We start from the raw sequence: 22,459 nt of genomic DNA on the forward strand, positions 1-22,459 counted from the left end.
ATTTACATATAGCTTTTTAAAAAAAGGGTTATTTTTACAAGAAAAATAACCTTCAAAAAGAAATTGTAGCAGTGAAAACGTCAATTGAGATTATTTATAATTTTAAGAATGGGAAGTTGTTTTTCCCAACGTGGCCTATAAAATGTGTCACGGGGCAACAAAACAATCTAATTTATTCATATCTTGACCTAGCTCTTAGATTTTGAAAAAAATATGGTAATTTAAAAAATTATTTATTAAAATATGGTATTTTTAAAACTATTTTCATATTTATCATACTTTTAATGAATCCAATTTAAAGCTATATTTTGAAGAGATGGGTTTTAGTCGAATTTTGAAGTTGTCTTTTTAAAAAGATTATTTTCATATTCAAAGGAAACAGATAGGTTTTAAGAGGGTGATTGGTAAGATTGAATATTTGCTTAATAATTTAACTTAATTTAGTATTAAATTATATTCAAATTATTGATTAAAATTTAAAATTTAAATTTTATTTTATGTATTAAGATGGTTTAATAAAATTAATTAAAAAATTAATTTAAACTATTAAATTAATATATTTATCTTCATAAATTATAATTAGGGTTAAAAAGATTGAGTAATAATGAAAATAGTGAAATAGTAAAAGAAATTGTTGAGATAATTAAGGTAAACGAAGATAAAAAAGTAAAATAAATAAATTATTTTTATTTATTATTTAAAATTATTTTTAATTTAAAGTTATTTTATTAAATTATTTTATCAAATATATTTAATTTATTTAATATTATTAAGTCATTTTAAATTATTAAATTGGTTAATATAATAGATTTGAAAATAATTTTAAAAATATTGTATTTTAATTATTATTATTTTTTAAATGATTGTATTTTATTTTAAAAAATCCCTTGGTTGTATTGTCTTTCTTATTCCTTAAATTTCATTGCAGTTTTCATGTTGAGGAATGTTAGGATCGAAATCTCCCTCCGTACTTATATAATTTTCATGGGAAACTTGCTGTGGGACACAGAGGATTCATTCCTTCTTTGGGAATTGTTTTCAAAGAAGTTTATTTTAGGCTTCTAAAAATACACAGGTTTTTATTTGGGAATTGTTTTCAATATATTCTCTTTTTTTTTCTCTTAAAAAAAATTATTTTCTATTTTTAGGTTTTGGAGAAACAACCCAACTGTTATCTGAAGCAGTTTTGTGCTCTCTAGAAAAAGAGAAAACAAGATTTGACAATCAGAAAACTAATTTTTGTTTTTTAAAAATAAAAAAGATAGTACTTTTAGAAAACATATTTTTTATTTGTTTTTTATTGAGTATTTTGAAAATAATTATATAAATACTAAAATGATTAAAAATAAAATATTAAATATAAAAATTATTTTTAAAACATATCTAAAAACATTACTTAAAAATATTTCAATTTTCAGATATATTTTTATTCTACAAATATAGTTTTTAAAAGTTATTTTTCAAAATCATTTTCTAAAACAGTTACTAAAAAGTACTTAAATATTTTGTTTTTGCAAATTCAATTTTATTTTACACTTTTCTTTTTATTAAATATTTTTCAATGTCGTAGGTGAAATTTTTATCTAATTAATTTATTCTTTCAGAATATATCTCTTAGTTTTTTTTTTTTTTTTTTCAATAACACCAAATAAGCTACGTTAAAAATATTAACGGTTTTATATTTGTAAAAACTTATATCGAAGTTAACGCCACTCACGACTTCGTGTAAAGAGTAATCAATTTACGAGAAATAAAAATTTTAAAACAAAAATATTTCATGGTAACTGTTTTCAAAAACAGTTTTTATAAACTATTATTCTATGTTTTGTAAAATAAAAATATGTTTAGAAGCCTAAAATATTTTTAATATTTTTTTACATGTTTTAAATATTTTAAAGTTATTTTTTATATGTAATGTTTTATTTTTAATCAATTTAAATTTTTATATAATTATTTTAAAATAATTTTCAAAAAACAAATAAAAATAACTAAAAATTTTTATCTAAAAACACTCTATTTTCTATTCTTAAAAAACAAAAAAAAAACACACAATTTTTTATTACAAATGTGTTTTCTGATTTTTTTGTCCTCGAATTCCCAATTAGACCCATAAATTTTATTATTACTATAAAGCACTAAATAAGAAAACCATTCCAAATCATTCGCCAAACATTTTAGAACTTGATTGTTAAAACTTTACCAATCCCTTCTTGTTTGTTGCAGGTAAACCCTATCAAACATAAGAAATTTCATGTTATGTTTGATTTCTAGGAAAATACAAAATAAAAATAAAAAAATAAAAAAATAAAAAAATAAAACATAAATATATGATGCTTCAAACTCATTTTATTTAGAATAATTCCTTGTTATAAAAATTAAATATATAAATTTCTAACTTATTTTAATTCTATTTTATTTTCTTTCCCATTTTTTCATTAATACAAGAAAATCATTTTCCTAACCTTTGATATCGGTTTAGCACTCCAAGAACCACTCTAGTTGGGCGCATTCTTTAAGGTAGAAAAATAAGAGCAAACATACACTGGTATCAATCATCAGATGTTTGTCCCTTACGGAATTCCAAATGAAAGACATGGTCGGTCAATCTTGTAGCTGAATCTTGTCTGCTAACAAACCCAAGGCCCCAGGTCTTGACTACTTGTGTATGAAAACAGGCAAAATGTTTCATGTCCTACTGGCACACTTCTCCCAATAAATTCGCCGACACTCGAGACAAATATGTCGCATTCTAAGACTTCTATCAAGCATGCAAAACCGATCCTGTGAGACATTGTGAGGATTTTCATTTTTGTTTTTCACAGGATGAGTGGGGGTTTTGGGAGGCGAATGTGGGTAATTGTTTATGAAAGATGGATATGATAACATTCAGTCTACCAAATATTTACCACCTGGTTCACCATCTTACAACAGAGTTTTCAAAAGTAACAAATAAAAATAGCTAACCGCAGCAGTTGCTGTTCTGCTGAATCGGCTGTCCCTTCATTTGAACGGTGCTTGATGACCGGGCGGTAGCATTTGGCTGGTTGCCCATTCTGCAAATGAAATTCGAGATTACTTTGTAGAAACTTGCAAAAGAGAAGACTCCATTTTTTATAGCAGTAAGAAGGATGTAATCAATAATGGTAATCAGGGTATATGAATTGGTGAAGAAAGGTAATGTAATCTGAAAGTAGGAAAATGGGAAAGAAAGAAGTTGCTTTACTTTTTCTTAATCTCGCCAGCCATAGTTAGGAAAGCCTGCTCCACATTGATTGAGTCTTTAGCACTTGTCTCGAGGAAAGGGATCCCAAGCTCATCTGCAAATGCCTGCAGTTTGTATAGGTCCAGGACAGAGACGATAAGTGAGACCAGGATAGGCAGTGAAGTATGATCAAACGATAGCCACACCCTTCTCCCCCCAAAATACAGAAATTGTATGCTAAGAAACATTACTGATACTTATGTCGATCCTTTGGCATCTGCTGTAGGACTGTATTGCATCAATCAATAAATTATCTATAATTATAAACAAATTTTGCAAACCCCAAGGAAAGCTACTTCATGCAGCCGGGTAACAACTTATATACAACCATGCAGAATTCTAGAAATATGGAGAGGTAAATACCAAATAAGCAGCTCAAAAGAAAAGTGCAACCCTGCAAAAGTTCACTCTTTAGAATGGGAACTCTTTGAGGCATAACCCATGCAAGTTTGGACTCGTCAAATGTCTCGAACAGACATTTTTGGAAATAATGCAAACTAAAATTCTCCTCATAAAATGTATTTTAGAATTTATATGAAAATACTGTTCATGCAGTCTCTTTAAGTATTTGAAACTTGTTCAATGCTCCACTTTAACCATTTCTCCAGAGGATGATGGGGACTTGAAGAGATATGCATATATCTAGCTTCAAATGAAAATATACAATCACAGCAAGAAAGTTTCATTTTTTTTAGCAGAAAAACAGCACAGAAGTTCCTAGATCGAATTGTTGAGCAGTAAATCAGTAGTCAAGAATACCAAACAAAGCTGGATTCAATAAATGAGAATTCAAACTACAATAACAAACAATACCTTTGCAGTTTCTGTGTCCACGACCTTGTTCTCAACTAAATCACATTTATTCCCAACAAGAAGCTTGCACACAGAGTCATTTGCATATCTATCAATCTCATTCAACCACTGCTTCACGTTGTTGAAGCTCTCCATCTCAGTAACATCATAGACAATCTGTTGCAATCACGATGCATGTAAGAAATATTGAGCATATTACAACCTCAATAAAGAAATGAATGCATTTTGAATACATTAAATAAAAATACCATTTGATGTTCTTTTAGTTTTGGGAAATTGAAGTGCCCTTCAGAGTGCGCTTGGTAGTAATTTTAGGAAGTGTTTTTAGTCTTTTTTAACACTTGAAAAATTTTATCTTTTAAGTATTAGAAATGTTAGAAACGTTTTCTAAAATCACCACCAAACATACTCCAATTTGTGAAATGTTACAAAATGAAGTGTTACTATGTGAGACCTTGACCCACAATTCCCAAATAAAAAATTTTGATCTGGAAAATTGATGTTAAGTCCATGTATTCCAAGGATAAAAGTTGTTGATAAGCATCTCAGTCGAATATATATATAAATAAAATGACAAAATCACACTCTCATTTGAATATATACTGATTAAAAATGACAAAAACATTCTCATTACTCATTAGTAACAAGATCTTCATGAATTGAAGATCTAAGGTTTGGAATGTATGTAAGAACTTGATGTGAGTCAACTTAATGTTAAATAAGAAGTGATCCTAGAAATATAAAGGATGAAGAACCGTATTTGCACTCAGCATCGCTGTTAAGCAAGGCATACTTCTATACAGAACCAGAACCAGAACCAGAAAAGTCACCCCAATCTTGATCCAATGCATGAAAGAAGAATCACATTAAAGGGACTCAAGTTTTATTGCACAAATAAATGGTCTCATGTAGAAAGCTACAGGGAAATTTTTCTTACAATGATCCCATGTGCTCCTCGGTAGTAACTGCTTGTTATGGTCCGAAACCGCTCCTGTCCAGCAGTATCCCACTGAACAGACAAACAAGTAGAAACTACATCAAATGTTACACAAAATCAAGATGAAGATTCTCTTAAACAATTACAAAAATGAATCTCTCTTGAATGCAAATGTTCTAAGAGCATAAAAGTGCAATGATCAAAAGTGAAACAAGGGAGAAAGGAAAAACATACAAATGAAGTTGACATATACTCTCCTATGATCGTACTCAGTAATAGGTATCAAATGATTTATAAGATAGGCACTAGCACATATACTTATAACAAATATTGTATAATTAGGTATTCATTTTCTCATGAAATGCAAGCCACGTAAAAGACGAGTTAAGAAATCTATAGAATTTTCCTCTTCTTCCATAAACAATTCAGAACAATTAATTCTAACATCATCATAAACATTTTTAGATCTCTATTTCACACTATAAATTGTTCCAAGAAAACCTAATTACTAACTGCAAATTGAAATCTTGAAATGCACCAGAGTAGCAAAAGTGTTATGACCAATTGACAGTGCAGCATCCTTGCAAATAAGTTCCAACTAAGCAATATTTATAAGCATAAAATAAATAATAAGTGCAAGTACCAGATTTTCTTAATTTACATGATTAGGGAAACCCGTTGTAATTGAGCTTTAAGGCTCAAAAGGAAAAACTGTCTTGATAATTCCAAAAAAGTGCACTGGGTATTTCCACCTATTTAATATGTATATAATAATCTACTAAGATGCCAAATCAAATCGTACCAAATCTGAATGTAGTGCTTTTTAGGCTCTCGATCACCAAATGGAGATCACTAAAACTCAGACTGGCTGATCAATGCTTGTACTCGGGAAATGTGAGCAATTAGATTTGATTTAGGAGTGTCCCCAGTATTCATTACAGTTTCTTTCAAAGAGACATTTTGCAAAATTGGTAAGTAGGGAATCAACCGACAAAAAGATTCGTAAGTATGAGTTAGAAATGGGAAAACCCATCAGTCAGCAAGAGAACATGAAGAATAGCTAGTCTTTGAATACAATTCTAGAGATGAATCAAATTGCCATCCAAATTAAATTCCTCTAAATTTCCAAACACCCAAACATAACCAAAATTTATTTTAAATGAATGCTCAGAAAAATTCTATTTGTTGAAATTTCAGAGTTAAACGAAAACAACAAACAAAAACAAAAAAAAAAAGATCTTTACTCACAATCTGCAGCTTGATTGTCTTCCCATCCAGCTCCACAGTTCTTATTTTCTAACGAGAAAGAAAAAGAAACCGAAATTTTCAATTCAAATCATCCACAAGACAAACACTTACACTATCAACAAATATATATAGAAAGACTCACGAAATCAACTCCGATGGTGCTAATGTAGCTGTCCACATACGAATCATCCTGAGATCACAAAAGTTGACACTGATTAACTACAAAACCAACTTCCAAGCAAAACATTAATGCCCCTATCAAGAAAAAAAATTCAACAACAGAGCAAATATCCAACGCCATGAGAAGGCCAACTCACGGCGAATCTGAGAAGAAGGCACGATTTTCCGACAGACGAGTCTCCGATGAGCAGAAGCTTGAACAGATAATCGCTGCAAGCAAAGTTAGTGTTAAAATTTGCGGAACGAGTGAGGGGAAAAAAGAAGAAAAAAAGTGGAAGCGGAGGTGTTTGTATAGAAGGAAGAAGAAAAAAAGTGACATACTAGTCGTTGCTCATGTTTGGCCAGAAGGAAAGATTTTCCGGGAAAATGGAAGGGAAAGTGATCTCTCTCTCTCTCTCTCTCTCTCTCTCTCTCACTCAGTCTAAGCTGTCAAATAAATGCCTTCCCACCTTATGATTTTGTTGGCTATTTTTTTTTTATAATTGGAAGCTGTCTTTTTCTGCTTTGTGTGAAATGACTAACTTACCCTTCAGTCCTACTGTCATTTATGGCTAGGGTTTTATCCTGTTTGGGCCATGGGAAAGTGGAGATCATCCAATGGGAAAGTAAATTTTTCATAAGTTGCTTGAATTGATTATCGAAATGATATTGAATGGTAGGATTTTTTGGTTTTCTAAAATGAAAATGATTGGTTTTTTGAAATTTGATTTTTCCTAAACCTTCATTGTTGAACACGAAAAAGAAAATGATTGAATTTTTGAAAATTTTTTTTTAAAATTTATTTTTCTTAAAACTTCATTGTTGAAGACTCAAAAGAAAATGATTGATTTTTTTAATATTAATTTTTTTTTGAAAACTTCATTGTAGGAGACAAAACGTGGGAGTTGTGTTTGGATGCCAGGAAACTATGATTGTGTTTGGACGACAAGAATCAAAATTCATTATTGTTGTATTAATCCTTTGATTGGTTATTCATTTAATTAACAATAAATAAAGGAAGGTGATTTAGAACATGGAAATTATGAGGGAGGAATTAGGGAAAAAAAATTATAAAAATAAAATAAAAAATTGATTTTTAATTGATATATTTTTTTCATTAAAAAAATATGGAAATGTTCAAACTCCTAAACAAAATTTTTTCCTAAAATAAAAAATAAAAATTTAAGGTTGTGTTTGGTTTATAAAATATTTTCTAGATTTTATTTATTTTAAATAAGATTTTCATTTTTAATATATATATATATATATATATATATATATATTAATTTCTCTAATAAATAAATAAAATACAAATACAATAATTCTAAAATAATTTCTAATGTTAAATATATATGAACTTATCTTAATTGAATTTATATTTCTCTTTATGTTTATAATATTGAGTTGTTTTAGTAAGATATTTTATGTAATTTTTTTTTCCAAATAAAATTATGAAACCATTAGGCTTTGTATGGTATCTATTTTTTTTTTTTTATAATAACTTTTGAAAGTTGTTTTATATTTTTTTTTTAAAAAAGTTTGTTTATAATAACTTTTTAACATTTTTAAATTTATCTTTAAAATAATTTTTATATCTAATACTTTATTTTTAATCATTTTACATATTTTTATAATTATTTTTTTAAAATAGCTCTCAAAAAATAAATGAAAATAATTAAAAATATCATCTAAAAACACTATATTTTATATTTTTAATAACATAAAATAAATAACAATTTTTAAGTTGTGAAGCAGGTTTTTCTTGTTTTTTATTTTTTTATATTTTGCATAACATAAAACTTTTTTAAAAACAATTGTCAAATAAACCCTTAGTATTTTTGTTTCTTTGATCCATTGGTTTTGAAAGTTGTTTTTAAAAGTAGCTTTTTAAAAATAGTCTATTTGGCTGCACAATTTAAAAACATTTTTTTTGTTTTTGAAAAATAGTATTTTTATTTTTTTAAAATAGAAAACCATTTTTAAAAATTCATAACATTATTTGGTCATTGTTCTTTGGAAACAGTTTTTAAAAACAAAGTGAAATAAAAAACAAACTTTATATAATAATTAAATACATTTGATAGAGTGTTTTTAACAGTGATTTTAATAAATATTTTTAACTTTTATAATATTTGAAAGATAAAAATTTTCAAATATTACTACTAAAAGCTTCCTGAAATTTTAGAAATATTTTGTAAAATCACTATCAAACTAGATCTTACTCAAATTTTTAATCATAATACTTTATCATCTTTAATCTCTTTGCCCAATTTGGAAGGAATTGTAAAATATTAAAATGTGAAATGTGAAGAAAAGTTAGAAAATAAAATATGATTTAAATAAACTTTAAGTTGATCATAAGTGATATCCTAAATATTAATATATTTTATGATCTTAATTTTTAATTATATTTTAGATCTTGGAAATCCCACTTCTATCGGCATCGTGGAAGCATTACACATTTAAAATATAATGCGTAAAGTTGTATTTTTATTTTTATTTTTTAATGTTTTATTTAATAATTATAAGCATATAATATTTAATTTTTTATTAATTTTCTTGTTGACCAAACAATAGTTTGACAACCAAGAAAGAAAATTCCACCATTTTGCATGAATGACATGTTTTATTACAAATGAACCTACCTTTTGTCTATTGATAAAGTAATAAAAGGATGGTAAAAATAATATAACGAGGATACGAGAAGTGGAAGCAAAAGAAGAAAACATATTAGAAAAAAAAAAAAAAATTATTATGGCATGTTTGACGGGAGTTTTAAAAATAGTTTTTCATTTTTAAAATCAGAAAATAGTTTTTAAAAATTCATAATAAAAAACAATTTTTAGATAACAAAATGAAATAGAGAATAACTTTTAAATAACAAGTAATAGTTATAATTCCATTTAACCCTTTTCTTAAAAACTGTTTTTTATTCTTTAATTTAAAAGTAATTTTTAAAAACAAGTTTCAAACATGAGTGAACAGACCTATATTTTCTTTTTATTTTTAAAAACTAATAAAAACAACTCATTCTCTAAAAAATTATTATTTATTTTATTTTATTTTTAAAATTTGTTTATAGAGAATAACGAACAAATTTATTTTAAAAAACATAAAACTGTTTTTAAATTACACAATCCAATAAACTTTAAATTTATTTGAAATTTCTACTTCACCTTTCAAATTCCAAGAACCAAATATGAACAAAGTCTCGTAATTTACAAAGATATTAGACAAGTTCAATAACAATTAAACTACACAAATCACTATCTTCAACATTAAATCAAAAAGCAATGAACAGTGTCAAATAGTAATTTTTGTCTACCACTATGATTTTCAAAAGCAGCGTGATGGAAAATAAGAGGAAGAAAATTTCTTCTCCTCCAAAAGGGCATCTGACAAGGAAAAGAAAACTTACCTTCTTCTTTAGACTTCATGCTTCAACTGTCCTAACATGTGGTGACGGATTTCAAAATTTTCTCAAACATGAAGACTCAATTTCGACTCAAGTCTGAATTTTCATCTATAAATAGGGTTGCAACCCTCTTCATCAGGCAGAGTTCAAGAGTGCAAGTATAGAGTGTTCTAAAAAATTCTCTCTCTTGTTTTGTAATCTCCTCTTAAAAAATTATAGTCCTTTGTATTCATATTTTTTAGTCATCATTTGCTATCAACAAGTCTATATTTATCAGCTCTCTATAATCAAAATATATTTTCAATAAAAGTTATTTTCAGATTCAACTATCTGTGCTTTTATGTTTAAATTTATGCAATAAATTTGTGGACCCCGCATTTATGCTCATGCACTTCCAATGGCAAACTTGCCTTTTATTTTGAAAATGATTTATTGTTTAAAAAATGATTTGGAATTGCCACTTATTTTTAAAGGGTAAACAAAATAAGATATAAAACCCTAAGTGTGACTCCTTATTTGAAAAAGGTGGTTTGTGAAAAACCAAATATGAGCTTGGGTCAGGTTACTTATTGGAAAAGTACGGTAAAAATCATAGCATTCCTCTAAGTCCCTAAAAACGGGTCTCTACTAATAAAACGAAGCAAACATGATAATTGGTTAGTAGATCAAAAGATACCAGAATGATCACATGCAAGGGTGTCAAAAACAATGCATAGAGAATGACCAAAGTGAGAGGACATGCGTACTTTAGCAACAAGCGAGTAATGCACTATCATGAAATGAGGGTTAGTACACAATAATGAGTATAAAATATGTCACATGCATCACTAAATAAAATATGAAATCACCAAAGGCACACATGACACTTCACTCAAATTTATTTTTATTTTAAAGAAAACTTCTTTGATGTTGGGCGCCCACTAAAGCCCAATTTATTTTTGCATGAATCAATTCCATAAATTCTATCACTTGGAATTACAAAAATAAATTCACACTTATTTTAAAATATTTTTAAAATCAAGGAAAATGTGAAAATTGCTTGACAAATAGAAAAATGGCAGCTAAATTTATTAAAATAAAAGAAATTTTTGTACCTAAAAAAAATCCTTAGAAGAAAATTTAAAGACTTGAAATTATTTGGAAACCAGAATTTAGAAAGTTATTTGAAAACTGAAGTTTTTGGAAATTATTTTTTTAAAATCAAGAATGAAGACATGGAAGAATGACACGTGCCCACTTGGATTGCATGCCAAAGGTGGCCATGCACAGAGCATTCCCTTCTGGGCCCATTCTTGAGGAGTACTTCTACTGGAATGTGCTGAGAGATGCCAATATTGACCATCCGATCCAGACACAGCACTTTCTAGTGGGGGGTGCCACCATCTTGATCTTCATGCTTGGCGGGTTTGAGTCTTCTCTTAGGCAGCCTACGGTTTATAAAGCCAGCAAGTGTCATGTCATCTGCGTCATCATGTAAAATAGAACTAATGGGATCCACATCTATTGCTCCAAAACTCTGCTCAGAATTAGGTTTTTTTTTTTTTTACCTTGACCTTGACCTTTGGGCCTATCTTGCTGGCAAACAATTACTCTTGAATCTCCATGTAAGGAAGTATCAGGCCCATTCTCTGTTGGTTCCACACATATATGCATTTGTGGTTTTGGAGCTCCTTCCTCAGTAAGAATGCCCCCAACAGATGTACCAACTGCTTGACCACTGGTTGTTGATTCCAGACAAACGGACGAAGCTTGGTGTTCTTCTGATTGTTAGATATATATTCTCCTTCTGGGATGCAACTTAAGAGTTCTTTTCTTCATATTTGAGGTAGCTTTATTCCCATCAAATGTCGAATCTACATGAGATGATGAAGCCTGGTGTTCCTTTGATTGATCAACACACATTTTTCTTTTAAGAGTCCACTTAGGAGCCCTTCTCATCCTTTTTTTTTTTACATTGCACCATTCACATTCAAGGTAGAGTTTTGGTGTTCCCTTTATCACTTCCATAAGCTCATTATATCTTTTCACATCTTCATCTATCCGACTTCGAGGTGGTGGTGTGTGACTCTCATCAAAACCATTAGCTTTCTTCTTGGAAGAGAGATTTCATGGGGCCGTCTTTGGAAGTGGAAGACCCTTCTTCTTCATCTCTTTCTTCAGCTTCTCATCAGCAGCCTACCATTCAAGAAGATGCACCACCACACACTGCATGAGATTTCTTGGACTTTCTGCCACCACTGTTTCATCCAAGAGGTTTCTAAATCGATATCGACACCTCACTGTAAGAACCTCCTCGCTACTGATCTTGAGATCCTCAACTTGAATTGTTTCAAACTTTTATGCAAGGGCATTGAACTGAAATAGGACATTGAAACTCTTGGCATAATTTTCTATCCAATGCCCTGTCTCTTCAACCCTTTGTGCCGGTTGGAAGCCAGGTTATGGAAAATCAATCCCGGTAATCCGAAGCTTGGGAGGCCTACCGGGCCTTGTTGAGAGACGTTGTATGAGTGAAGGCCATGAGAAACTATAGAGAACACGAAAATCAATAATATGGAGCCTCTCTGCTTTCTCAGCTGTTTTTGCGATTGTCTTATTGGAGAAGAAATTAAGGACATTTTTTTTTTTATAAAAAAAAAGGCACACTGCAAGAAGTAGGTGGTAAACTTTTAAAAAATGGGTAGTTGATGGTTTGGTAATAACCACTTTGCAAATCTGGGATCTAGAGCCATTCAAGTGTGCCTCAAGCTCATTAGCGAAATAGTGAGCCAGTCTATGCATCCCATCACCCATAAGCATCTGTACATAAATTGATTCTGCTTTTGAAAAATTTCCCTCTCTCCTCAAATGAATTCAATTTTTTTACAACACCCTTCTTCTCTGCTAACACTCTTAGCTGAAAATCCAACCCATGCTCTCAAAGTGCTAGTGTCTCATATCTGATGACTAGCCAACAACCTTGCCCCTTGCTAAGACCCAATTAAGTATCCAGAACCACCAACAATCGAGAGATAACACTAATACCCAGATATGGCCGTCACCAATTTTTGAGTAAATAACCCAGCAATCTCATGAACAAATGAAACAACAGCTACCCAAGCTCAGAAACTTTGCCCATATGAAAACCAATGGCAATGCTAGCAAAACTCTTTTCCTTGGCCATCGAGAGTAGAGAGTAAACAACAAGGGAGCAAGCACAAAAATAGAGTATCAAATGAACTAAGAAAACACTAATTCGAGCCCTATCTCATATTTGAAGTCGATGAGCTCGTGTATGGGTAGGAAAAACCAGGTGGAAATAAGATCAAAGATATGACTCAGACGTCCAAAGGAAAACTAAAAAAAGGAATTGGATCACTCTTGAACAAATTTCACATAAAGAACAAGGAACAGATATAACATAACATAGTCACAACAACTTAAAGGATATCAACGACAATCGACATGTGGTCTAGCAAACGTACCTGAGAATGCTCCCCTTCTCTCCTCTGTTTCAGCTCTCTCCAGAAAATCCCCTCTCTTCTATCTTCAGCCAGTCCTCTTCAAGCTCTTTCAACCCTGCACCCCTCTCTCTGGTTTTCTCCTCTGTGAAAAAAAACTCTTAACTTCAGCTCATCTCCCCCTCCCTTGCTCTCTGCTCTTCTTTTAGCTCCCTTCCTCTCCTCAAGTTTTTTCTCTCGTTTTCTGGCTATGTCTCTCTAAGTGTCTTGCCTCCTAAGCCACCCCAAAATATCTCTCTAACCAGCAACCAAGTCACCCCCCTCTCTAACAATCTCACTGTCCCTATAACCAAAAACACGCTCCTCTACTGAATATTCCCTCAACACATGTCCATTTCCCATTGCATCTTCTATCCACTAATATGATTCTCCCCAGCTAACCACAAGGCGACACGTGGCTCTTTAAGAGCCCTCCACCTGGTAAAAAAACCCTGCAGAAAAGTGAGAAAAAAATGAGCCCCGGGTCTACAAAATTAGACAATAAATATTTCTATTTTTATAATTGAAGTTCCTAGATTTTCTTTTTCCTTTTAAAAACCAATGAAAACAACCCATTCTCTAAAAATTATTTTTTATTTTATTTTATTTTTGAAATTTTTTTACAGGGAATAACGACCAAATTTGTTTTAAAAAACAGAAAACCCTTTTTAAATTACACAACCCAATAAGCTTTTAATTTATTTGACTTTTTCATTGATATTTTAATGTTAATACTTTTCTGAAACTAAATATTATATATTTATATATATTTGGCCTCCAAATGAAAACCACTTCTCAAACATTTTCTTTTTCATTTGTTTAGGCTACGTTTGAATGGGGAAAAATATTAAAAATTAATTTTTTTTTGCATAATGAAAATTATAAAATTAAATCAAATATAATTAAAATTAATTACTTTTTTATATAGTTTTTAATTATTTAATTTTTGCATAGAAATGGAAAAATATATGAAATGAGTTTCAAGTAACACATAAAAATAATTTATTAAATTTAAATCTAATTTTTATTTTCATTTATTTATTTTATTTCATCATACTTTTTCTCTCTTTTTTTTTTCACGATTTCTTCAAGTAACCTTATTATTTTCCTATAATCAAACATAATCTTATCAATTTTATTACTTTAATTAACTTTTTAATATGACATAGAATTTATTATAAAATTTTAAAATATATCACCAAATTTCTCAATTGATGTAGAATTTTTTATTAAAATTTTAAAATTATATGTTCAAAATTTTATGGAGGATAAATGAAAGGAAAAAAAAAATTCATTTACGGTTATTTTTTCTATAGCTATCCAAAAAATACCACCAATCAAGTAATATTATATATATAAAATTTTTTGTCATATTATTTGTACTATAATCCTATTGTTTGTATCATTATATCTCGATCTCATTCCTTTATATATTTATTTAACGGTCTAGATCTTATTATATATGTATTTCAACAACCTTGATGTCACAATATATATTTCAATGTCCTAAAGATGGAATTTTCATATAGTATGTTGTATTAAGTTATTGGCACGGTTTACCCAATGGAGAGCTGCCACATGGAATTTCCATTTGTTGCTGATGTGGACCTTATTCATTGGAGAATTACAGTAACGTACCTGGTCTCAACTGCATACAATCAGCCCACAGCCCATAGATAATTATTTTAATAAATAATTATTTGATTTTCAAAATAAAACTTCTTTATAGAATTTAGGGTTATTTTTTCTATATATTTTAAAGTTAGTGAGTCAAAACCCATTTTTTCAAAAAATATTTATTTCCATTAATATGTTGTGTTGAATGATACTTTTAGATACCCGTTAAAAAGGCATAACTGATCAAGTGATATCATATATATAATTTTTCATTTTATTATTTATACCTTGATCAAATTATTTATATGTCAGTGGCCTAGATATATTGTTGGGAAGATAAGGTTTTGATTGGTAATTGTTTTAAAAAAAAATTTTGAAAAATAGTTTTCGAAAACAATTTTTTCTTTGATTTTTATAGGACAAAAGTCTGTTTAGAAATCTAAAATATTTTTAATATGTTTTTAAACATGTTTCAAAAATAATTTTTATGTGTAATGTTTTTATTTTTAATCATTCTATATGTTTGTATAATTATTTCTTAAAACAATTTTTAAAAAACAAATAAAAATAATGTAAAACAACTAAAAAATGTTCTTAAAAAATATTTTATTTTCTGTTTTTAAAAATAGAAAATAAAAAACAACTTTTTATTGTTAAATATATTTCCTCTGTTTTTCATTTTTTTGTGCTGAAGAATAGAAAATTGTTATCCAAAAACAGTTTCCAAATCGGTCCTAAATTTTAAGTTATTGATGTAGTTTACCCAATGGAGAGCTGCCACATGGAATTGCCGTTTTTGCTGATGTGGGCCTTATTTATTGGAGATTTACAGTAACGTACCTGGTCTCAACTGCATACAATCAGCCCACAGAACACACCAAAAACCTTTTCTCTTCGTCTCAAAAACCCTAGTGTTTCTCCCTGGCGTCTCTTATCTTCAGACAGAGTCTACGCAAGCTGTCAGCAAATGCCCTTCACAAATCTGCTTTGATTCAGAGGTTAGTACGCAAGTTATTCACAAAATTTGATGACTTTGGCTTTGTTTCCCATCGTTCAATTTTGGTTTTCTGCTGTTTTCTGGGGATTTGTGGATTGGCTTAGCCTATAATTCAAGTTGAATGAGCAAACCAGTTTTCGGCTGTACGAAGCTTATTTCCCGGCAACTGATTCCCCTTCATTTCCCTACCAGCAACCCAACAACATATTAGTGTATCTAGGATGTTGATGGTAGGTATTTGATTGCTGACTGAGAGAAATCAAAACTTAATGAACCCTAGTTTTTGCTTCTGGGAACGAACAGGAGTGTTACTTCCCAATAGGTCTGGATCCAAATTAGGTTCGAGGGGAATATCCTCTTAAGGGTTACCTGCTGTTTCTCATATGGGGAAGTGGCGATTCAGTTTGTCCGTAGTCATTTTATGTTTTCCGGGTACTCACTTTGTCTAGACGAGCTTTGCGGACAGCATGTCATTGACTTTCTATTGATTTTTGGGGATCGAGGGGATTGGGAAATTCTTTGATGAGAGTTTGGACTGTATCTGATGTGTTCGTATTTATGGGTTTTGGCCTGAATCTCATATTGATGTTGTTGTTGTCATTGATTTTTGTTTGATTATTTTCTTGAAAAAAAATTTTCATTTTTTTTTTCAATTGTTTTCTGTGTGTTCTGTTGGTTAGGCTTTCAGGTTTTACCAGTTCTAACATGTTCAGTGGTTCTGACTGCTGGTGTATTTCCCTTGTAATTGTTTATGTCTCGTGTATTTTTCCTGGTGTAGCAGTATTGGTTATGGTGGTACTGTCTTTTACAGGTTTTGTCAGCTTTCTAGTAACGGGATTGGAGTAGAGATGGAGGGTAGCAAAAGCTTTGCTAGGAGGGACAGGCTTCTTGAGATTGAGGTGAAGGTCCGAAACTGGTGGGAGGAGAAAGATGTTTTTAGAGCTGAAGCTGGTGAAAAACCTCCTGAGCCTGGAGAGAAATTCTTTGGAAATTTTCCGTATCCATATATGAATGGTTTTCTGCATCTCGGACATGCATTCTCACTGTCCAAGCTTGAATTTGCTGCAGCTTTTCATAGGCTGAGAGGTGCTAATGTACTATTGCCTTTTGGTTTCCACTGCACGGGTATGCCCATTAAGGCCTCGGCTGATAAATTGGCATGGGAGATCCAGCAATTTGGGGATCCACCGGTATTTCCTACTGAGGTGGAGGAACAACCTGGGGAAGAACCAGAACCTGAGGATCCCAATGGAGGGGCACCAGCATTGCCTGATAAGTTTAAGGGCAAGAAGTCAAAGGCTGCATCAAAGTCAAGTGGACAAATGTACCAGTGGGAAATAATGCGGAGTTTTGGCCTTTCTGATAGTGAGATTTCGAAGTTCCAAAATCCATATAACTGGTTATCTTTCTTCCCCCCATTGGCCATGGAAGACCTTAAGGCTTTTGGCTTGGGTTGCGACTGGAGACGCTCCTTCATCACTACAGATATGAATCCATACTATGATAATTTCATAAAGTGGCAGATGAGGAAGTTGAAAGCAATAGGTAAGATTGTCAAAGATGTTAGATACACAATCTACTCTCCCTTAGATGGCCAGCCATGTGCAGATCATGACAGGGCATCAGGTGAAGGAGTTCAGCCCCAAGAGTATACACTCATTAAAATGGAAGTAGTTTCACCTTATCCTCCTAAATTGAGCTCTTTGGAGGGCAAAAAGGTGTATTTAGCTGCTGCAACATTGAGGCCTGAGACCATGTACGGCCAAACAAATGCCTGGGTATTGCCTGATGGGAAGTATGGAGCCTTTGAAATCAATGATGATGAAGTGTTTATCATCACTCAAAGAGCAGCTCTTAATCTTGCATATCAGAATTTCTCCAAGGTGCCAGAGAAACCTACTTGCTTAGTTGAGCTAACTGGATATGATCTTATTGGTCTACCCTTAAAGTCCCCTCTTTCATTCAATGAGATCATATATTCTCTACCCATGTTGAGCATCCTAACTGACAAAGGTACAGGGATTGTGACCAGTGTTCCAAGTGATGCTCCTGATGATTACATGGCCCTGCATGATTTGAAATCAAAGCCAGCTTTTAGGGCAAAGTATGGTGTGAAGGATGAATGGATTATGCCCTTTGAGATTATACCTATCATTGACATCCCAGAATACGGAGACAGGTCTGCTGAAAAAGTTTGTAATGATCTGAAGATCAAGAGCCAGAATGAGAAAGAGAAGCTTGCAGAAGCAAAGAGGTTGACATACTTGAGAGGATTTACTGAAGGAACAATGCTTGTTGGAGAATTTGCTGGGAGAAAAGTTCAAGAAGCAAAGCCCTTGATCAGGAGCAAGCTTATAGAGATTGGCCAAGCAATCGTGTATAGTGAACCCGAGAAGCGAGTGATGTCAAGATCAGGGGACGAATGCGTTGTGGCTCTGACTGATCAATGGTACATCATTTATGGGGAACCGGAATGGAAGAAATTGGCTGAGGACTGTTTGTCTAACATGAATCTCTACTCTGATGAGACACGGCATGGCTTTGAGCACACCTTAAGCTGGCTTAACCAGTGGGCTTGCTCACGTTCATTTGGGCTTGGAACTCGTTTTCCTTGGGATGAAGAGTTCCTTGTTGAATCCTTATCCGACTCCACCATTTACATGGCCTATTACACTGTTGCTCATATATTGCAGAATGGAGACTTGTATGGATCCGGAACCTCTTCAGTAAAACCAGAGCAAATGACAGATGAGGTTTGGGATTTTCTCTTCTCTGGTGGACCGTATCCCACCTCATCAGATATCCCTTCATCTATTCTTAATAAGATGAAGCAAGAGTTTGAATATTGGTATCCATTTGATCTTCGTGTCTCTGGGAAAGATCTCATCCAGAATCATTTAACGTTTTGCATCTACAACCATACAGCGATAATGTCCAAAAACCATTGGCCTCGTGGGTTTAGATGCAATGGGCACATCATGCTTAATTCTGAGAAGATGTCCAAGTCTACTGGAAATTTCAGAACTTTGCGTCAGGCAATTGAGGAATTCTCTGCTGATGCAACACGTTTCTCTTTGGCTGATGCTGGGGATGGCGTTGATGATGCAAATTTTGTATTTGAGACAGCTAATGCTGCAATACTGCGGCTCACAAAAGAGCTTTCATGGATGGAGGAAGTTCTGGAGGCTGAAGCATCTTTGAGAACAGGTGCCTTATCTACCTATGCTGACCAGGTGTTTGCAAATGAGATAAATATTGCTGTCACATTGACTGAGCAGCATTATCGGAACTGCATGTTTCGAGAGGCTCTCAAAACTGGATTTTATGATCTTCAAGCTGCTAGGGATGAGTATAGATTCTCATGTGGTGCTGGGGGCATGAACCATGATTTAGTGTGGCGGTTTATGGATGTGCAGACATGCCTTATCACTCCAATCTGCCCACACTATGCAGAATATGTTCGGAGGGAGATTTTGAAGAAGGATGGGTTTGCGGTGCATGCAGGCTGGCCTACTGCTGATTCACCTGATTTAACCCTCAAGGCAGCTAATAAATATTTGCAAGACTCAATAGTTCTGATGAGGAAGCTGCTTCAAAAGCAAATTCTAGGTTCGAAGAAGGCTAATAAAAAGGGGGCTCCGGTTACTTCCTTGACTGAAAGCAACCTAAAAGGCTTGATTTATGTGAATGAGCAATATGACGGATGGAAAGAAGAGTGCTTGAGAATACTCCAAAGCAAATTTGACAGTAGAAACCGTACTTTTGCAGCAGACAAAGAAATATTGGAGGCATTACAGAGGAGTTCTGTTGGTCAGGCTACAAACTCTAAACAAGTTCAAAAGCTCTGTATGCCTTTCTTGAGGTTTAAGAAGGATGAAGCAGTTGCCCTTGGACCTCAGGCCTTGGATCTGAGGCTACCATTTGGTGAGATTGAGGTCCTTCGCGGGAACTTGGACCTGATTAAGAGACAGCTGGGTCTTGAACAGGTGGAAATTTTGTCTGGTACAGATCCTGATGCTCTTGCTAAAGCTGGTAATCTGGTATCACTGTTAAATCAGAATCCTCCATCTCCCGGAAATCCAACTGCAATCTTCCTGACTATTTGAGGAATTTCTTTGAAGCATCTCAATACATTATAGCTTAACAGGTCTTTGATTATTTATATTTGCATACTATATGCATTTTTGTTTTGGGAATGAACTGTATTTGCTTTAACATGGTTGATAATTTGCTTGTGTTTGGAATTTGAGTGCAAAAGCTTTCTTTCCATCTTTCTTTTTCGCTGTTTTTTTGATGAGAAATTGAAGGCAAAGAAGAAAAGGTGGTGAGACGTGCAACCTCCATTCCAACCCTTGTATTTGTAAGAATGCAAACTTTAATTTGTTTGCCACCATTTATAAGCAATCAATTAGGATTTAAGCTAGAACCTTAGCGTTTTTTCTCATTTTTCATGTCACCTCCAATCACTTGCCCCTCAACCCTCTGGAGATCTCTTTTGTCACTCTTTGCACACAGTGTGAGTGCCTTTAGATAGACACATTGCATCCAAGAAAGGGACTGTACCTGTTTGGTTAAACTGTTCTAGGGACATTCTGTTCTTCCTTGTCATATTTCCCTTACTTTTGCAATGGACTGGAATTACATCGGGCTTCTTGATCTGAAATGAACCCGGTAAAGTCATGCTGCTCCTGCAATGCAATTTATTGAACAATATGGACTGAAATAAAAGATGAATTCAGTATGTAACATAAGAAATTGGAAACCCGAATGGATATTAATTTCATTTCATGTTGCACTCCTATAAAAGAAGTTTTCCTTTTTTATTGCATTCCATTCTGACTGTTGTTGAGGTTCAACAATATTTCTGTTGCTCTACCTTTCGATTGAGTAGAGCATATAAATCTCCACAACTCATTGCTCATTAGATCATTTCGCCTGAAAAAAAAATTACTCAACTTCCCTTACATGGGCAAAAACAGATGAGCAGCAAAAAATTACAAAGGGCAGAAGGGCTTGGCTGAGCCATCCCTGTGACTTGGAATTCTGAAGTGCCTTAACCTCCCTGTTTGTTTTCTCATGTACCCATCACACAAGAATGCTCTGGAAAACTTATCCTCCACCACCCTATTCACATCATGCACAAATACATCAGTCTCTCCATCTTTTCTATTCCTCGCCATCATCCCTGCTGTATATATGGCAGCCATCCTCCCAGGTGCCTCCTCATAGTAACCTGTTGGAGCATCAACCATAATTAAATCCCATTTTATGTCATAAACCTCATTAGGCAAACCCTTCAGGGCAAGTTGGCATGTAGAGTGTCTTATATCACCAACCCCTATGCACTCTGGCCCTTTGCCAACCTCCATGAGATTATCAGCCTGGTTCACTTTGCTATCATACATGACATGATAGGATTCTAACTTGGGGAAACGCTGTCTGATTTGCTCAATCCATGCCTCATCTTCTTCTAGGAAAATTGTACGTCCACCATGGTTGAGTTCCCTCCACATGAGGCTGTCATGACCTAGGCCAAAAACTAAGAAGTTGCATGGGGACTTATTCACTAGAATTTTGGATGTCACTGAGATTTCTTTGAGAGTTTGTTGCGGGGTAATGGTTGAGGTTGTGTAGTGAATGAGGGCTTGAGCTAATGAGGTTGGGATCTTGGTGCAAGTTGGTGAGCAGTTTGCTGCCTTTCCTTCTTTTATGGTATTTGAAACCTTTGGTAAAGAAGTTGGTGATATGGGAGACAGGTCTTCCTGGGGAGATGATAAGCTTGATCTTAATGCAAACAGAAGGACAAAGGAAAAGAAGATGCCAAGGAGAAGGAGCCTAAGGTTGAGGGCTTGGGATTTAGGCCTCATGTTTCCCTGTGTAAAACTGCTTTGTGGGGATGAGAGTTGGAGAGACTGAACTGCTCCTTTTTTGTATCGTTGGGTATGAAAGTGAAAGAAAAAGATGGAGTTTAGGGTTGTACATAAAGTTATATGTTTTTGAAGAAAGATAGGGGTGTGAGTTGAGGTGAGAGGTGAAGGTTGTGGTTGCTGTAATGCTTGGAAATGAAGCAAAGAAAACTGCATGACTGATGATGACAATAGAGCTAAAAAGAGTTTGGATTAAGCAAAAAGGGTGGTTGGTAGATCTGTAAGTTTGGTAGAGTTCTATGACTTGTCCATTTAATCTTTTTGGTTACTCATACATTATCAATAGTCTGGTAAGTTGCTATGCATCTTTGGTCAATTTTATTTTTTTTGGTTAGTTTGTCCTACATTGTTCTGCTAAACATCAGGAAATGCAGTTAGACATTTTTATATTGTGCTCAAAACCTTGACATCCTTAACCTGGGCCTTTCAGTTACTACATCCGTCACTGAAAAGGAAGGGCTTGGAAAAGGGATGTGAGAAAATGAAAGGGAAAGTCTGAAGTTGGGATCTGGAAAATGAAAATTAACCTGAACACCAGTTTTTCCATCCTTTGAAACTGACCATGGATGCTAATATTGTGTACACTATGTATACAACACAGGATG

General features: G+C 32.8%; 3 protein-coding genes across 3 annotated transcripts; 1 reads left to right on the top strand and 2 right to left on the bottom strand.

Annotated features, from left to right (window-relative positions):
* Positions 1–2,834: 2,834 nt before the first annotated feature.
* Positions 2,835–6,899, bottom strand: LOC100254021 (ras-related protein RABD1). The gene is made up of 8 exons (XM_002264587.4): positions 6,762–6,899; positions 6,578–6,650; positions 6,403–6,450; positions 6,261–6,308; positions 5,013–5,084; positions 4,076–4,231; positions 3,224–3,327; positions 2,835–3,053 (listed from the first exon to the last, which is right to left on the bottom strand). The coding sequence occupies exons 1-8, from the start codon at positions 6,773–6,775 to the stop codon at positions 2,960–2,962; spliced, it is 609 nt and encodes a 202-aa protein (XP_002264623.1). The 5' UTR covers positions 6,776–6,899; the 3' UTR covers positions 2,835–2,959.
* Positions 6,900–15,788: 8,889 nt separating this feature from the next.
* Positions 15,789–20,194, top strand: LOC100248927 (leucine--tRNA ligase, cytoplasmic). Its single transcript, XM_002264630.4, has 2 exons — positions 15,789–15,928; positions 16,739–20,194. Exon 2 carries the CDS (start codon positions 16,776–16,778, stop codon positions 20,031–20,033), a length of 3,258 nt encoding a protein of 1,085 aa, XP_002264666.1. The 5' UTR covers positions 15,789–15,928; positions 16,739–16,775; the 3' UTR covers positions 20,034–20,194.
* A 481-nt stretch (positions 20,195–20,675) lies between these two features.
* LOC100852653 (glucuronoxylan 4-O-methyltransferase 1) lies at positions 20,676–21,920 on the bottom strand. The gene has a single exon (XM_010659662.3). It carries the CDS (start codon positions 21,792–21,794, stop codon positions 20,922–20,924), a length of 873 nt encoding a protein of 290 aa, XP_010657964.2. The 5' UTR covers positions 21,795–21,920; the 3' UTR covers positions 20,676–20,921.
* Positions 21,921–22,459: the final 539 nt, after the last annotated feature.

Source organism: Vitis vinifera, chromosome 12 (genome assembly GCF_030704535.1).
Source record: "Vitis vinifera cultivar Pinot Noir 40024 chromosome 12, ASM3070453v1".
Classification (NCBI taxonomy): Eukaryota; Viridiplantae; Streptophyta; class Magnoliopsida; order Vitales; family Vitaceae; genus Vitis; species Vitis vinifera.

Bases quoted from the DNA above. Each gene is read 5' to 3' on its own strand.
- LOC100852653 (XM_010659662.3), bottom strand. From the start codon at position 21,794: ATGAGGCCTAAATCCCAAGCCCTCAACCTTAGGCTCCTTCTCCTTGGC.
- LOC100248927 (XM_002264630.4), top strand. From the start codon at position 16,776: ATGGAGGGTAGCAAAAGCTTTGCTAGGAGGGACAGGCTTCTTGAGATT.
- LOC100254021 (XM_002264587.4), bottom strand. The intron at 3,328-4,075 runs GTATTGTTTGTT...TACAAACTGCAG, and splicing joins TGGACACAGAAACTGCAAAG to GCATTTGCAGATGAGCTTGG. The intron at 3,054-3,223 runs GTAAAGCAACTT...TTTCATTTGCAG, and splicing joins GCTGGCGAGATTAAGAAAAA to AATGGGCAACCAGCCAAATG.